We start from the raw sequence: 18,697 nt of genomic DNA, 5'->3' as shown, positions 1-18,697 counted from the left end.
GGTATCCATATCCATGAGTCCAGGTTAATAAATATCCATTAAGTATTCAGTACTATGGTAAGGGATTATATTCTGGTTACAATTCCCCTCTTAACCCCCTAAAAAAGACATCCTAGATTCAGGGTGGTTGTAATAAAGCAGAGAAGGCTTTGTAGAGGCACTAAATATTGACTTGGGTTTTAAAGGAAGAACAGGTATTGGGCAAGCAAAGGAGGTAACTAAACTGAAAACAGTGGAGAACAATGATTCAGAATCTAATTCCTGTGTAGCCTTGAGTAAAAGCATAGAAGCTAAACCAAGCAAGTTGTGTGTGTATAGTAATAGGTAACATCAGCTGGCTTCAACAGATGTTATCTTAAATACAGTTATTGAAAAGAAGGAGAAGTATGCATAATGCACACATCTGAATGCATAAACATTAAAAAACAAAAAACCCTGTCCACCAACCTGAAACATCTGAATTCCTTGGGGTGTTTCAATGGGGAAGTCTTCTAGAACACTCATGAACTGTTCTGGGATGTCGGGAAACTTCTGGGGATCCTGAACAGAAGATTATTTCACAGTTAATTTTACAATCTGAGTGAGTAGCTTGGAAAAACACATATGGAAATAAAGTTATCCAATCTATTCTTTTAGATCTTAGATGCCAGTTCTTCTGGGAAATAGCTCTGAGCTTCGAGTTCCCTAAGCTAGTAGCAGTTGCTTGAATAATAACTACATCTATTTATGTGCACAGAGAAATAAATGTTATTTCCAGGAAGTAAAGATTTCCTTTCAGGACAAGGTCTTTTTTTGAGTGAATGGAAATATGGACACTTCTAAATGGAGGTTGTGTTTCCAAACCTGGGCCAGTCTTGTGGGCATGTATCTCAAATAAACAACTGAGGGAGTAGGGAAAGATTAATCTACAAGGATGTTCAATTGCAGATTATTTGTGATAGTAAGGAAACTAGAATTAAACCAAATATCCAACAATAGAGAAATTATGGTACATCCAAGTACAATATTCTGCAGTTATAAAAAATAACTTTGCAGAATTATCTTTAATGGATAGTTAAGTAAAAAAAAAGTTACAAAAATTTATGTACAGTATGATCCCATGTCTTACAAAAAATATATAAAAATGTAAAAGTATGTATTCCAAAATGTTAATAGTGGTTATGGTAGAATTATTAGATTACAGTTCATTTAAAAAATTTTGCTTCTCCATATTTTGAATTCATTTATAATGATAGAATATATAATAAATAGAAGGTAATATGTAAGATAATATATGATAATCTATTAAATAGGCTAATCTATTAAATGTATGATAACCGATTGAATGTTTTTCTTTTATACCTATTATGTATTATATATTGATAAAGTTTAATTATCAATACCATTAATATGGATTTTATATGTGATATAATCTATGAAATATATACTTACATATTTTTAGACTGAATATGTATACAATTATATACTGATTATATATTTTTCTATTGAACGTTATATAATACATAATAGAGTGTATAACATATAACAGAATATACTAAAATAATAATAATAAATAAGGTTAATAAAATAATAAAAAGGACTGGCTGAACTAAGAGAGCAAAGCTCTCAGTCATGAAAGGGATGTAGGTGTAGTCACCTGTCTGCCATTTTGGGATCACCTCGTGGCTCATCAAGGAGGCACTCATGGTCATGGATCATATTCGGAGAAACACTGCTGTGGGGTTATTTTAAACTAGGCTAGGCTAAAAAAATAGTTAACAGAAAAGTAAAAACAATCTAAATGTCAAAAATAAGGAATGGATCAAATAATGAATGGTGCATCTATCCCTAAACATGCCATGCAATGATTATGTCATGATGTCACTGAAGAATATTTAATGTCATTGAAAGATGATTACATTACTAAATGAAATAAGCAAGCTATACTACACAGTTATACAGATACATACACATATACATATACATCCATAATGAAGGGTTTTGAAGGACGCACACCAAAATAGTAATAGTGTTTATCTATGGGTGATGGGATTATAAAAGATTTTCTCCTCCTTTTTAACTTATTCACATTTTCTAAACAGTAAAGTATTATTTTAATTTTACTTATTATTTTAATAAGAGCATGTTCTTTAAAAATGGAAAAGACATGGATTTACTTACCGAAGGCTTTTCACTACTGTAGGTCAATCTGATCTTGCATGTTAGTGTTTGTCACACAGATAAGGCAAATGGGTGTAATAAAGTTGTCCCTTTCTCAGCCAAGGGGTGAGGAAGAGAGAGGGAAGGAGAGGAGCAAAGTGGCCCAGAAGGAGACGTTGGAGGCTGGGAAGAACCACATTGAGGGCCCCAGCCCAGAAAGCCTCCACGTGTTATCAAAGGCAGGCAGGGGAAGTCCTTCATGTGCAGATCTATGCTGAGAATGTCAAGGCACCCTGAAACCCAGAGAAGCCATTTACCATTTGATTCAGTCCTCGCCTCACTTTCAGGTAGAATTTGAAGAGGAGGCTGATGATGAGGGTTTGCCTGTACTCCACCATGCCACCCTCAGCTGCTGGTGGGATGTAGATCTCATGCAGGACCCATCGGCAGGCATCACTCAGCATTTGATCATCCCATTGCCTAGTAGGAAAGAATGTTAATGTTTCATAGAAGAGGCAAAGACAGAATATCATATTTGAATGTGCCGTAATTTGTCTCGCAATTTCCCTGTTGCTGGATTTTAGTTTAATTTTACTTTCTTTACTATTAAAAATAATCTGCAATTGAGCATCCTTGTAGGCAAAGACAGACACTAAACTGACATGCAAGGAAAGATGGAGAGCAAGTTGTATCCACCTTTGAAGTCTAGACAAAATATCTTCAAGAGAGTTTGTTAGCTCTCTTTAGTATCTGATGCAGTGGTTCCCAAACTTTCCACATTAAGTCCTCCTATATTATTATTTTTCATTTCCAGGATTGGGAATGTTGATTTGCCTTAAATACCTGGGTTAAAAAACCACTAAAACCAAAGCTTCCTGAGATCTTGGACTTTGTTGCTCTTGTCCACTGCTATATCTCTAGCAACTAGATGGCTGCCTGGCATACACACTGTGCTAGGTAAATAACCAAATTATTGAAGATAGCAGTAAAATATTTCAGAAATCAATGTTTCTATATAAATTTTTGGAAGCATGAAGTTATTTTTGTATCTGAGAAAAAACTCACATTAAGTTCTAATTGTTGACAATGAGTGGATAAAAAGTATTGTAGAAGCACTAGTTGGAAACTTTTTAAAAATTACTTTTCAAATGTTAGTGATAATGAGAGTGACAGGAGGGAGGCCATTTAACCTTTTAAACATTTCATCTTTTTTAAATGTGGCTTAAGGACATTTTCAGATGTCTTAGGATACAGTATTGGAGACTTACTATACAGGCTAATTAAAAGTGAAAATTTAAAGAAAATATCTACTCAAACCAAGTAATTTGTGCATTAATCGCATTGCAGAAACCTGTAATAAAAGAATCATTGTACCTTAAAGAGGGCAGCTTTTGGGTGGCTTTTACTTTATACTTTTCTTCAGTGCTTAAATTTTCTAAATGATTGTATGTATTTTTATAATCAGAAAAAATTCCCCAAGGGCTAGTTTCATTAAAAAAATCTAAACTAGAAAGGCCTGAGTTTCATGCCCCAGATGTACTATCACACACCTCCCAATGAGCTGCTTGCAGGTTTGGCTTGCAGAGACAATGGTGGGGCCCACGCTTCCATAGAACATTTGAAGTTCCTTGATTGTGTTTGTGCCATCTTCAAACTTCACATTCATCCCAGCATTGACAATGGCAAATGCATTCTCCTGACACTGGGCCATCTGGAGTCCAAACACAAAGTGCCACTGGAGATAGGAAAACACTCAGAACATTGAGTACTTACTCTACTGTCTGCCATACAGCAATGCCTTCGATGAGTGTATCTCTAGGCACTGTGATTGACTATAGTTGACATATATACCATATACGGGTACTGTCTGATGTGGTTCATATATATTAATACTTAGTCCTTACAACAAGTCTGCCCATTTCCAATGTATGATGAGGAAACTGGGAGGTTAAGTAACTTTCACAAGGTCACACAGCAAGTGGCAGAACTGGGGTTCAAAGCCAAGCAGCCTGACTCCAGAGTCTATGCTTATTGGCTAAGCTTTATGCCTTTGAACTCTGAATGGTCACATGTGGCCTCAGGCAAGTGACGTAAAAAACTGGCTCTTAATTTTCTTTAAAGTGAAAAGGTTGGGTTAGATCAGGTGGTGCCTTAGGGGCTGCTGAGTGGAATGAGGGGAAGATCGGCAGATGGGATGGGTCTTAGATGGAACTGCCACAGCTTCAGTTTCATCTGTTTTAGTTTGCTGTTCTATGTAAATTTCATTAGAATAAAGAGTTGTACTGTTAAAAAAAAAAAAAAGAAAGAAAAAGCTTGAAAACCACTGGACTACTGGTTTCCCCAGTTCTTTCTAGGGGTAGGCCTGTTATTCTTGGTTGAATCTCATGACTAAAGTGGAACACTGGAGCCATGAAGTGGCAAAGCCTCTTTGTGCGGCCAGCATCTTGGCAGGTGCGGGGGAGAGATTAAATCCTACCATCATGGACCTTGTCAAGGATAAAACATTTCTGTCATACAAAATACTGGTGTTTGAGACACACTGATCATATTTACTCTGCTGTACTGATGGGTGGGGACTTTCCTCTCCATTCCTGCTGCCACTGCCCTCCTCACCGTCTCCCGATTTATTGCCCGAAGTGCTGCATTAGCCTCCTAACTGGTCATTCACTCTTTAGTCTCTTCCCCGTCGTATTTATCCTCTATCTTTCTACTCCATTTATGTTCTTAAAATACCACTTTCATTTAATTTTTACTTTGCTTTAAAGCCTTCAAAGGCGGCCATCTGTTAGAACACATACAAACTCCTTGACAGAGCAATGGATCTGTTTAGCGATGGAGCCCAGCTGCCCTCTCAGTCTCACTCACGGGCTGCTCCAGCCCCGTGCCCCACTCCCTGGCCTCCGAAACTGCTATCCCCAGCCCTCAGGTTCTCCTCCCTTCTCTCCACTGATTCAAAGGTTACCATCTTCTATGCTTCACCCCCATCACCCTTCCTCCCCTTTCCTCCCTCTAGGGACAGGCTCTTCCCATCACCAGAGCTACTCTGAGTGGCTCGCTGTCCACTCATTTCCTATCTGAGGGTATTAGTTATTTCCTACTTCAAGCTCTTGCTCTTAGATTTAGAAATCTTCAAGGACAGGACCCCTTCTGTGTCATAAACCCTTAGTGTCTTCTGGGTTTACCATACTGTGCCTGGGATATAGATTGGTAGGTGGTTAATAAGTAAATAATTTTATTTAAACTGTTTGTTTGGTTAATAAATGTTGATTGACTTGGAGGTAATTTTATGATAATGAACTTTCAGTTTGCCAGAAACTTGCTGTAGATGATGTTGACTGGATTTACTTAATCTTGGGTAAGATGTGTATTTATCTGAGACCGAAAATTCAAGTCACATGAAAGGTTCTCCTTTTGCAAGGCCAGTGTGCCTTTTAGGTAATATATTCTTACCAGACCACTGCCAGTGTGCCCTTTAGGTAGGCTGGCTTTGCAAGAGGAGAACCTTTCATGTGAGATAGAGTCTAGGATACTTTTAGGGGCCCAGGGAAATGTTTTACTTTTAATTCACTGCAGACTACTAGAGGGGGAAGGGAGGGAGGAAGGCATGAGTTGAAAAACTACCAATTGGGTAATATGTTCACTACCTGGGTGATGCAGTCCGTATCCCAAACCTCAGCATCTCGCAATATACTCATGTAACAAACCCGCATCTGTAGCCCCTATATCTAAAGTAAAAGTAGAAATTTAAAAAATCCTTTAAAATAAAAAAATAATGAATATAAGACGCTGAATGCAGCTTGGATTCATATTGCTACAATCATATTTTTATATCTAGATATAGCTATATAGGCATACAGTTTATTTTTTATGGAGGAAGAGATTCACAAAGGCAAAAGTGCCTAGGGCCCATAAAAGTCATAACATGGCCCTGATATGAAAGCAAATCAAATGGTCATTTGGAAATTTGTCCCTCCCTGTGTGGCAGCCCAGAAAATCTCCCTAGAGCATTGTCCTGGAAGCCTGTCTGCAGGCTCATTGCACTGGTCAGCGGGGCTTCCCTCGGGCTGGGGAATGAGTCAGGGAACCCTCACCTGAGTAGAGTAGGGAATATAAATAGACGACACAATCTCTTCTGATTTCAAGTCAGCCTCAGGTGATCTCTCAAGGAAAGGACCACTTAAAGGAATCTGCCGTTGTCCTTCTGTTTGAGAAAATCACCCTTGGTTAGATGAGCTCATCAAATTGGAGAATATGTTGCCAGTGACAGATGTGATGTGTGGTGGAAAGAGGGTGCAGGCTGGGATCCATGTCTGGTTCTAGCTCCAGCTCCCAAGCTGGGCCTCCTTTAGCAAGTCATGGAAACTTTGGGGTCCTCAGCTTCAGAGTGACAGGGTTGGTCAGATAAGCTGCAAAGTCATTTCTGGTTCTTATAGACGATTATATGCTACTCACAAAATTTGGCCTCGAAGAGCTTTAAAGCTATTTGGAAACAACCTAGGACAATGTATACATTTCACAAATGAGAACACTGAGCTCCAGAGAGGTTGAGTGACCTTTGCAAAGTACCAGAGGTGGGACTGGTGGCAGAGATGGGATTCCCGACAGTCATGCGACACTTAATGGGGATACATTCTGAGAAATGGTGTAGTTAAGTGATTTTGTTGTGTGAATATCATAGAATATGTACTTACACAAACCTAGATGGTGTAGCGTACTGCCTACCATACCATCTAGGTTTGCGTAGTAACAGCTACAACTAGGCTACAGGGTGTAACTATTGCTCCTAGGCTACAAACCTGCCCAGCATGTTACTGTGGTGAATACTGTAGGCAATCACAACGTAATGGTAAATATTTATGTATCTAAACATATCTAAACACACAGAAAAGGTACTGCAAAAATATGGTGTTATTAATGTAATCTTATGGAGCCACTGTCATGTATGTGGTCTGTTTTTGGCTAAAAAATTTTTATACATGATTGTGTGTGTGTGTGTGTGTGTGTGTATACATGTATACATATATGTGTGTGTATATATATATTTTACACAGCTTACCATATTGTTATTTGACCCATAATTTTTAAATGTAATTTTAATCAAGAAGCTATCTTACATTAATAGCCCTATGAATAATATGCAGTTATTTTTATTTCTTTAAGTTTAAATCATTTTCTTTCCACAAAGCTCATGGTGTCTTTGAATAAAGAGAGGAGGAATAAGTAATATGCCTCACAAACTTGATTTTGTTTAAAACAAAAAGTCCTATAAGAAAAATTGCCATCTTTATGAATCTCTGCAATAAAATATGGCATAAACCTTTAAAGCCACAGAGATACTTCTCATTAATTTTTCTTCACCCGCTTTGATACTGCAATTTAGACTGCTCATAAATGTGGCCAAATATTTAAGAAAAATTGTCAGATGCAGTAAAGTATCTGACCTACTACACATAGAACAGCCGGAGAGAAGGATAATTGGTCACAGTTTCACCCTTAGGTTTGAGGTAATGTAAACATAGCCTATGAATCTAAATTAGAAGTACTTGGGTCCCTAGTTCATGGTTTACAGCAGGAGCTATATAACTGATAGTGATAAGTACAAAAAAAAATGAGTAAAGCTTGGTCTCTTACCTTTGGATATCAAATTGATGGTAGCATTTCCTCCTGCTAAAATGGGGTTTAGGTCAGAAAAATTAGGCCGGCTCACCACATGTCCTCCTAAAGTCTAAATTAAAAAAAAAAGATGGCATTTTAAAAGCTATACTTAGTTATTTGACAAATGCAGAATTATGTATACAGGGTTCTTGTGTTAAGTTTTTGATTCTCTCTCTCTTTTTTTTTTTTTTTTGCTTCATTGAAAGAGCTGGCAGGGTTTGGGGGCAGTTAAATAGACAGATAATATATTGTACAAGATTCCCACTCCTGACCCCATCCAAACTCACAGCTTGAGAAAATATTCCTCTTCCATGTGCAATGAAGAGGAAAATTTCTTTGAGAACTGACCCTAGTATGCATTTGTCTTTGTTTAGAAGCCTTCCTTGATAGGCATGTTTACTTATGAGGATAGACAAAGAGGGAAATGAATGAGAATTTAGGGGCTGGTGCCAGCAGGTTAGGGAGAAGAGGGGATATAGCTAGAGGGAAGAAAGTGTGTACCAATATGTGGTAGGTAGAGAGACTGGAGCCTGGGGAAACCTAAAGAACCAGAATAGGAGCATCGCATTCAAAATGCCTGCGGTGCTGCTGGGGAGTAGAGGCTGCTTTGCTGCCCTAAGCCTCAGTAAAGGCTGCTTCACACACAGTCTTGAACAGTGGGCCTTTGAAAGACTTAAGGGGACAAGTTGATGTTGAGAGGAGCAACGTGCTTCAGAAAAGGGACAGAAGATGCAGAAGGTGAAAACACACAGTGGGTTTTGAGAATCAGCCGAAGGGCCAGAGAAAATAAGGAGACGGGAATTATCTCCTGGCCCTACTAAATGCTGCTGAACTGCCCATCATGTGTGAAATGAGGGATGATTCAAACTAATCATTTTTAAATCTTAAATAATAAGAAAGCTCTATAAAGCTAAACAACTGGGGGGTATCCAAGAACGGACATGTGGGGTACACATGTTTAGAAATTCACCTTGGTGCAAAGGCCTAAGAGGAGAACCAGCCATACAGGGGTATTTTGGAAATGCAGGCTTGTGTTTACTATACCTTGGATAAGACATATTTCGTGGAATTTTAGAGCTGGACATAGAGATAGTCTATTTAGTTGAATCTTAGAGATAGTCTATTTGGTTAAATAGAGATCTTAGAGATTGTCTATTTGGACCTTAGAGATAGTCTATTTGGTTGAATCTTAAATTTTGGTGTGACTTTTTTATCTTAAATTTTGGTGTTACGTTTTTTGTCTATAGTTTTTACTTTTATTTTAAAAATTTTAGATTGACAATAATTATATATATTTATGGGGTACAATGTGCTGTTATGATATATGTATACATAGTGGAATGATTAGATCAAACTAATTAAAGTATCACCTCGTGTATTCATCATTTCTTTGTGGTGAGAACATTTAAAATCTACTCTTTTAGCAATTTTGAAATACACATTATTATTAATTATAGTCATCATGTTGGGCAACAGATCACTAAAGCTTATTTCTCCTGTCTAACTGAAACTCTGTGCCCCTTGACTAACATCTCCCCTTACACTGGGCCTTAATTTTTAAAATGAAGAAACAGCGGCTTACAGAGGTCAAGCAGATTCTCCAGAATCTTGTGGCTCCAGCACCACAGTTTTGCTGTACCATGTGTTACTTGCTTTGCACATACACACTCAATGTGATGCCTTCACCTTGGGCATATACATGCTCACACTCATATTGTACAGACTTGTTCAACATTGACTTGACATTCCTCTTCAGAGGAATGTTTGTTAAACTGAACAGAACTGTATGACTGTCTATAACCGTGACTTATCTCATAGAACAATAGAGAACATACGGCCATATTCCTAAGCTGGGCTCCTGCAAGTGTCCTCAGATGCTTCAGCAGAGCTCGATGGGTCTTAGTCTTCTCCTTCGGTTGCTCCAAAACGATAAAATGTAAGGCATCATTCAACTGGGCCAGGCTGTATCCCACACCTATTGTGACCCCTGAAAACACAGTAGTGAGATGTCAGCTTAAAGGAACTGTAACCAGAAGGGGTTGCGTGCAAATGGTCTTTTAAATATATCTCCTCTTTTCATATTTACTTAGAATGACAAAACCCAAAGATATTAAAGATATTTCTAGCAGCTTGCTTTATTTCCAAATATTAAGTACCAAATCCTTTTCCCCAGTCATGTATACAGTCATGTATGCCATACATTTTAGCACATACCAACCACAGATATCTGAAATTTATTACTTCCTTTATTTCCAATTTAGTTTTCGTGAATAAATTGATCCATTATGAAAATTCAAGCCATGGTTCTATAAGATGTTTTAAAGATCAGCAAGCCTAAGTGGGAGCTGACCTGCACAATGTGTGTTGCCCATCAGCCCTTCTTCTCCATCAGCCCTTCTTCCCCAGCCATCTCTTCCTATTGCTTTCTTATCAAAAAGATAACAACAATAGGTGACAATAATAGATACCTTCCTGTACCTTGGGTCAGAGTTTTGTTTGTGGGTGTGCTTACAGAGTATGATTTGAGTAGTGATGTCATCTACTCCATGTATTCTCAATGGGGGCAATACTGTTGCCAGGCTGGAGTGCAGTGGGACGATCATAACTCACTGCAGCCTTCAACTACCAGGCTTAAGCAATCCTCCTGGAGTAGCTGGGACTATAGATGCAAGCCAGCCTTTGCTAATTTTTACATTTTTTGAAAAGACTGGGTCTCACTATGTTTCCCAGGCTGTTCTAAAACTCATGGGCACAAGTAATCCGCCTATCTCAGCCTCCCAGAGTGTTGGGATTACAGGCATAAGCCACCGTGCCCAGCCCAAAATCTCACTCTTCTTATGTGTAAAGCACCTATTTGCATTCAACACCCTTAACATAACTAACTCCGTCTTAGAAGAAGACTCTATTTTATATTTCATAGGGCACTTTGCCAACAAGGATAAGATGTTTTGTTTAGTGAACAAATAAAAAAATAAAGACTACATCCAACCAGATAAGGACACAAACAAGCACACTCTTCCACTATCAGTTCTTGCCAGAACACTCTGTGACTATAAAAGATTTGGCTTTCAGTAGCTCGAAACGGCAGTTTTAACTGACTTCAGCTTTCAGTCACTCATGATAAAAACTCAGCGTCTGCCCTGAAGGGACCTCAGACTCTTCCCTGCAAGACCAATGGGCTGCCCAGCTCAGAGAATGACTCCTTTTGTCTTCTTCCCTCCCCCTGCACTGGTTCATTAGTCCTTTCTTCCATCTTTTCCCTCTTGATGCTAAATGTTACTTCACTGTGGAATGTTTAACTTACAACATTTACATATAGACTAAGTGTATTATTATGTATGGTTTGCAATATTGACTGTCTTGTGGAGTGGCTTGAGCCTGTGTGCCCATGGCTGTGACTACTGAGTGAACGGGAGGTACTAAGGAGAACTGCCTCCTTGGGAACTCCGTGTAGCTAGTGGCTTTTGTGATTGAAATAGCATCAACAAAAGCCTGACTCTGTGGAAAGACACAAACGTGCATGGACCTGGTTACCTCTAACCTAAGGAATGTACATAAACAGATATACAGTTTATCTGTGGTATTAAAATTTCAAGGAGGGATGATTCGGGAAACAAAGCCTATTGCTCTTACAGGGGTGATAATGAAGAAAAGGTTGAGAAACGCTGATCTAGTTGTACAGGCTCCACCTCCCCTGTCCTTCTAAAAATAACTAAACCTAAAATGACTAACTAAATACATTTATTTAAAATAACTTTAAAAATAACTAAAAATAACTAAATACCCCCCCACACCATCCTCCCAACCCTCTCCCATACCTGGCTGGCCTCCCCTTGCTCCATCTCTTCCTGTGAGTCTGTTAATACAGACTTTCCAATGGGTAAAAGAATGAACAAGCAGACTGACTTCAGCTTGGCAGGTCAGAGGGGATAGCAAGACATTATCCACTTGATTTCCACTTGAGATCTCTCATCTCAAGACATTGAGAGAGCCCTGTTTTATTGGAGTTTTAGCTCCTATAGCCTGTTCTCCATTTAAAGGTTTAATGTGGGTAGTGGATGGTGGGATATGTTTTTCAGACAGCCTTATTCAGTGCGAGGTGTGGAAGGAGTGAGGGGACCTAGGATCTAGTCCTGACTTGGCCATATGTTAGCTGTGTGATGCTGGGGGAAGCTACCTAAGCCCTTTGGTTCTGTATCTTTGGTAGAATAATGGAAATACGAAGGCTACTTGCTTTGTCCACATCCCAGGGTTATCATGAGGATCAAGACATAAGAGATGTGAAAGCACTTGGTAAGCTGTGAAAAGAGTGTAAAAATAAATAAGGCTGTTGTTCACAGTTATATTTCAAATCTTGTGGCCCAGACTTCTTGTGTGTGTGTGTGAGTGAGTGTGTGTGGGTGTAGGAATAGCTTTGACAAATCTGTGAATGAAGGAGTAATGTGTGGCAAGAACCTTTGCTACTGCTAGCAAATGTCTTAAATTTTCTTATTTGTTCAACCCCTCCATACCTGGCCGAGCTATGCGGCATCTTCCCACCACTATGGCTCCTATGACATGTAGTACCCAGTGACACAGCTGAGTGGGTCAGTTTGGAAAAGATCATAGAGGACACAGAGTAGGTGCTCAACAAATAGCTTTGACTGAATAAATGAATAAATGAAGTAAGATATTCTACGAAGTGCTCACACTTGCCCAGTGCATGTAATCCATTACCAACAGCCCACCAACACCAAAGATTACATCTTATTTGAAAAAGAAGGTGCTTACCATCATCTGTGGTGTTCACAAAATGAAGTTCTGGAAGCCAAAGTGGAGATATAAAAACTGGATGGAATTCATTTTTGAATTTAATGCTGGGTCCTGAAGGGAAAAGTGTTTAAAGTAATTAGAAACATTTGAAAAGGAAGACAACGAATGCCAATAGATGTCATTTACTGATAAGCCAGAGGGCAAATTGTGACTTAAGTGATTCATTTGCAAAAGAAGACCCAAAGTGTTATAAAGGACCAAAAATATCATTAATAAAAATGAATTGCATTTATGAACAGTTTAAAAAGAAACACAGATATTTGGGCTACTTAGTCTAGACTAAAGAACATGGGTAACAACCACCTACCCACTTCTGTGTTTCCCATGACAAGCGGGGCTTTGGGGAAATTGGCTTTCAGCTGCAGAAGGTCGTTCAGGGTCACAGGGGTGATCCATGTGGTTCTCTCCCCTTGGAAGGTCAGCCTTCTCTTGTTTGGATCTTCTGCCATTCTCTGCAGAGAAGCAAAGCCAATTTGTTTTCAAGTAAGGCTCTTGAACAACAAGCTGTGAGTGTATCTATTGCTCTGGGCATCCAAGTAGGCTGCTGGTCATTTTAACTTTCTGAAGAATCCTAACTTCTAGGGATCAGGAAAGGGTGGTCTGTTTGAAACTACCCAGACTAATAAGATCTGTGTGGGTACCACTGAATAAGCATCATGACAGGTGTCCATTGACGACTGGATATAGAATAAACTCTGTTTGTGAAGTGAGTGTGTGAAGAGGAAGCAGCAGGCTATTGTGAAAGTGGCTTAGTCAGGAGTTAAATCACAGGCTTCTGGTTCTGGTTCTACTCTAACAGTGACTCAGAGCGGGCTCATCTTTGGGGATTAGGGGGATCAGGTGGGTTTTTTTTGTTTTGTTTTTGTTTTTGTTTTTGTTTTTTGTAGGACAAAGTTGCTTATAGGCAAAATTAACCTTAAAAAAAATCCTTTAAATCTTTCACCAGGAATAGTGCAAATGGAATTTTTTACAACTGTGTTGTATATATATGTGTGTGTTGTGTGTGCATATATATGTATACACATACACATATATACAAGTATACATATGTATACATATACATATATACATGCATAAGTATATACATATGTGTATACATATACACACATACATATTTAGATATGAAGGGACTTCATAAAGTTTGTGGAGAAATGGAATTAAAAAATAAAAATAAAAAATAAACTTTATTTCTCAACATAATCTCCATCACAAGACACTTTTGTAAGTGGTGATACCAACCATTTAGTCCATCCCTAAAGAACTGAGGGTCTTGGAAATAATCATGTTAGTGCAGTCTGTTTATGTTGTTAATTGAAGAAAAATGGGTGCCTCTTACAGATTTTTTTTTTAAGATTAGGAAACAGAGAAGTCAGAAGGAGCCAAATCAAGACTGTAAGGGGGATATCTAATGACTTTCCACCAAAACTCTCCCCACATTGTCCTTGTTTGATGAGAGGAATGAGCAGGAGCTCATTCTCTGCTGTGGTGGAGAAGGACTCTCTGGGGAAGCTTTCCTGGGCATTTTCCTGCTAAAGCTTGAAAAAAGTCTCTTAGGAGGATGCCAAAACATCCTCCTAATAAGCAGATGTTAGCATTCTTTGGCCTTCCAGAGAGTATCAACAAGCAAAATGCCTTGAGCATCCCAAAAAACTGTTGCTAGGACCTTTGCTCTTGACTGGTCCCCTTGTGCTTTGACTGGGCCACTTCCACCTCTCGATAGCCATTGCTTTGATTAAGTTTTGTCTTTGGGATCATACTGGTAAAGCCACATTTCATTTCCTGTTACAATTCTTTGAGGAACTACTTCAGGATCTTGATCCCACTGGTTTAAAATTTCCATTGAAAGCTCTGCTCTTGTCTGCAGCTGATCTGGGCTCAACGGTTTTGGTAACCATTGAGTGGAAAGTTTGCTCAACTTTAATTTTTCAGTCAGGATTGTGTAAACTGGGATATCTATGGTGTTGTCCATGTGAGATGTCTATGGTGTTGGCTATTGTTTGTGCTGTTAACTGCCAGTCTTTTTCAATCAGGGCATGGACAAGATAAATTTTTTCTTTGAAAATTGATGTGGGTAGTGTGCTGCTACAGGCTTCATCTTCAACATCATCTCATCCTTTCTTAAAACAAGTTATCCATTTGTAAACTGTTGATTTACATGAGGGCATTGTCCTCATAAACTTTTTGTAAAGCATTGATGATTTCACCATTTTCCACCTAAGCTTCACCATAAATTTGATGTTTGTTCTTGCTTCAATTTGAGCAGAATTCATGTTACTTGGGCTCTTTTTAAACAGATGTCATATTCTTTTTAGTGCCTCAGACTAGATCCTATTCAGATGTGTTATAACAAGTTAGTAGGAGTTTATTTTGGTGAAAAAAATGTTGAAATCCATGTGCAGTTTTTTCATAATATGAATTTTCCATGGACTTGTTGAAGACCCCTCGTATATACACATGTATACATCTATATCTATGCCTATAATTTTAAAATACCAAGTTCTCACACTATGCGTGGTGTATGGGGACTGAAACCTTCTGAGAAGCTAGTAGAATCCTATCTCTCATCTCATACTCTCTCTAAGGCATAGTTATGGAATGGAATGCTGGGCATACCACAGTACTTGTATTATTTTTCTCTGTCTCTCTTTCCACTGAGTTGAAACCATAGAGGTTAATTGTGTGAATAGTGTAATGCCATTATTCTAAGTATCATTTGATTTTTACTTCACCAACCTTCCAAAATGCCTGTAAGATATCTTACAGTGTCACTGTGTGACCTTGAGAAAGTCACCTACACTTTGACCTCAGGATCTTCAGCAGAGGGGGTTGAACCAAAGTATCTCTGAGATCCTGGCAGCACCATTCTTCTAAGCAGCCAGCTTTAAATTATTTATAGTAGAACTGAACAAGTTTCTGAAAATAGGTTATACCTCCATTGTCGCGTTGGACACACTTCCAACTTTTAATGTCTAAAACTCGGTAATTCTATAGTGTAATATAAAAAGGCATATACAACATCATGTTATGAGACAACAAAAGTAAAGTATCTTACTATCAGTTCAGGAGGGAATATAGGCTCCTGGGATGGATCCAAGGGCTGGAATTCATCTTCATCATACAGTTTGGTGCACATCTCAATAAAACAAAACAAAATACAAATACTTTAGGGTTACTGAGAGAGGTACAGGATCTGTGAGACTTCAGAGTGAGGGCCTCTATCTCTGACACCCCCAACACAAAACGGAGGGGCCAGAACCATAGATCGTTCCTGAATGAAACTTTTTCCACCCTCACAGGACCGTGGGTTGGTTTCCCCTGAAGATTAACTGGATTCTCATTTTCCTCCACTGGTGCCGGGAATTGGCAAAGGTTTTAAACTCCTGTGCTGGGTCTCAGATATTTGTGGATTTCATCTGCCATAAGCATGAAAGTGCACCATTGCTTAGACCTTCTTAGTGCTTGTTGATTTGGGGTGTGTGTGTGGGGGGGTGATTGGCAAACCCAGATGAAGGCACAAAAAGTTGTACTGAAGGAAAACAGGCTTCTGTGATGACTAGTCTTACAGGAGTCATGGGTTGGCCAGTTTTGGGAGCTCTGTAAGATATTTATGCCTTGTATTAACTTATTTTGTACTTTATTCAGTGAAAAGAATAGAAACCTTGAATGAATTCGGATTTATGTGGGTATTTCTCAGTCAATCCCAATGGAGGTGGAAAAACCAGATACTTACTTTTTCCCATCTATTCACGAAAGACCCCTCTTCTTGATCCATGCAACATTTTCCCGATCCTTTCAGTTGACAGTTGATTCCTTAGGAGGTAAAGCAGTTTAAATAAAATTCACTGGCTGATTCTTTAAACACCTACTTGAGTACCTGTTGGGGAAGGTAACAAGCTATACTGTCACTTAACAATTAGAAAAAATTATAGGGAATGTGCCACCAAGCTCATGATAGGGTCTTGTAAATGGTGTCACTCAAGTCTCAGGGGAAGACAAAAGGGGTTAGAGGTGGGTGAGGTCAGCCAGCTAAGACTTCCTACTAGAAGTGAGATATATAGAATAGAGTTGTAATGTGGTAACTAAAACACCCAAACACTGAATGCAGTGGCATGTGCCTGTAATCCCAGCAACCCAGGAGGCTGAGACAGGAGGATCACTTCAGCCTGGGAGTCTGAGGCTATGGTGAGCTATGATCACTCCTGTAAATAGCCACTGTACTCCACCCAGGGTGACATAGCAAGGCCCCATCTCTAAAAAAAACCTCCCAAAACCAATCCACCCCCAAAACCCAAACAGATTGCTCTTCTTTATCTTAGTGGTGATACAGCATATATCTTTAATAGAGTCCTGGGAAGACAAACTGCCTTTAAGACTTTCTATGCACACATATAAATAACTGAAAATCTGAGTTCGTTTGGGTATTGAGTCATTCTGAATTATTTGGATGATTCAAGTCCCAAACCATTAACCTTAATTTTCAAGAGAGTCATGCAGACCCACAGTATTATTTTCTGCCTGAATTCATTTGTCAGTTACAACTATCAGATTATTTATTTATTTATTGAGACAGGGTCTGACTCTGTTGCCCAGGCTGGAGTGCAGTGACAAGATGTCAGCTCACTGCAGCTTCGACCTCATGGGCTCAAGCAATCCTTCCATCTCAGCCTCCTGAGCAGCTGGGATTACGGGTGCGCACCACCATGCCTGGCTAATTTTTGCATTTTTTGTAGAGACAGGGTTTAGCCATCTTCGCTAGGCTGGTCTCAAACTCGCGGGCTCAGTGATCTGCCAGCCTCAGCCTCTCAAAATGATGGGATTACAGGCGTGAGCCACTGCGCCCAGCCAGACTAATTATTCTTGTTTGCTCTGTTCAATATGCAAACATTGTTTAATGATCTGTGGTGATTTGGAGACACCGTGCTTCTTAGATGGCGTCAGGGAGACCTGGGTTCTAGTTCCTGCTTTAACATATACAAGCTGGGTTGAGCTTGTTAAATTAGGATAGTAAGACCCATCCTAATCAGGTTTGTTAGATTTAAATATGAGAAAAGTTTGACACAGTGTGTGACACATAAGAACTGCTGCAAAAGTGGCAGCTGATACTTTCACTTGAAAAGTCATTTTCTTTTTTTTTTTTGAGACGGAGTCTGGCTCTGTCGCCCCAGGCTGGAGTGCAGTGGCATGATCTTGGCTCACTGTAACTTCTGCTTCCTGGGTTAAAGTGATTCTCCTGCCTCAGCCTCCTGAGTAGCTGGGACTAGAGGTGTGCACCACCATGCCTGGCTAATTTTTGCATTTTCTGGTAGAGACAGGGTTTTACCATGTTGACCAGGCCGGTCTCAAACTCCTGGCCTCAAGTGATTCACCCATCTCGGCCTCCCAAAGTGCTGGGATTACAGGTGTAAGCCACTGTGCCCAGCCTGAAAGGTCATTTTCTACAAAGTTAAGAAGGGATTTGGATTTTGTGACAATGCTGTGCAAATCATATGAAGAAGTTGCTATTTTTTGTAGGTCAAAATAGTGAAATATTGGCTATTCATATGTTTTAAAATAAATAGTATCTTGCCCAGGATTTAAAATAAACTAGCCTACAGTTTGTAAAACTTCTTGAAATTCTTCATTATTCTTCATTCTTCATTCTTCATTCTGCATAAAAAGTACATTTTTTTTTTTTTCAAAGACTTCATAGTACTTGGAATGACCTGGTGCACCTAGAATTGTTTTTGGTTAACAAAAATTACATCAAATTAATTTTTCTAACTGAAACCTTCTCAAAAGTATGTCTTGGCCAAGTGCAGTGGCTTACCTGTAATCTCAGCACTTTGCAATGTTGAGGTGGGTGGATGGCTTGAGCCCAGGAGTTCAAGATCAGCTTGGGAAACAGAGAGAGAGACCCAGTCTCAAAAAAAAAAAGTATGTCTCCGTCTCCTTTTTACATGAAATGATTTTTTTTCCACCTTCTTTTGTCCTATTTTGTTCCTCAATCTCTGAACTTTGCAGGTGACTTGGATTCCTTTCTCACTGCACTCTTCACTGTCTGGTGGTTATGATTCTTGCAATTCCTTTCTGGGAAGTTATCTTTCTGTCCCTA

The 18,697-nt window shown here is 39.1% G+C and overlaps 1 protein-coding gene across 1 annotated transcript in view; it reads right to left on the bottom strand.

Annotated features, from left to right (window-relative positions):
• LOC115933782 (aldehyde oxidase 4-like) overlaps positions 1-18,697 on the bottom strand; it is a 72,266-nt gene that overhangs the window by 34,060 nt on the left and 19,509 nt on the right. The window contains 10 exon segments of the mRNA XM_031008849.2: positions 448-540; positions 2,457-2,619; positions 3,690-3,874; positions 6,231-6,340; positions 7,771-7,864; positions 9,630-9,781; positions 12,565-12,657; positions 12,914-13,058; positions 15,659-15,739; positions 16,337-16,416. Of these exon segments, the coding sequence (XP_030864709.2) occupies positions 448-540; positions 2,457-2,619; positions 3,690-3,874; positions 6,231-6,340; positions 7,771-7,864; positions 9,630-9,781; positions 12,565-12,657; positions 12,914-13,058; positions 15,659-15,739; positions 16,337-16,416 (1,196 nt within the window).

The sequence above is a fragment of the Gorilla gorilla genome, chromosome 11 (genome assembly GCF_029281585.2).
Source record: "Gorilla gorilla gorilla isolate KB3781 chromosome 11, NHGRI_mGorGor1-v2.1_pri, whole genome shotgun sequence".
Classification (NCBI taxonomy): Eukaryota; Metazoa; Chordata; class Mammalia; order Primates; family Hominidae; genus Gorilla; species Gorilla gorilla.
Note: the sequence above shows the minus strand (reverse complement) of the source record. Positions and strands in the feature narration are given on the sequence as shown.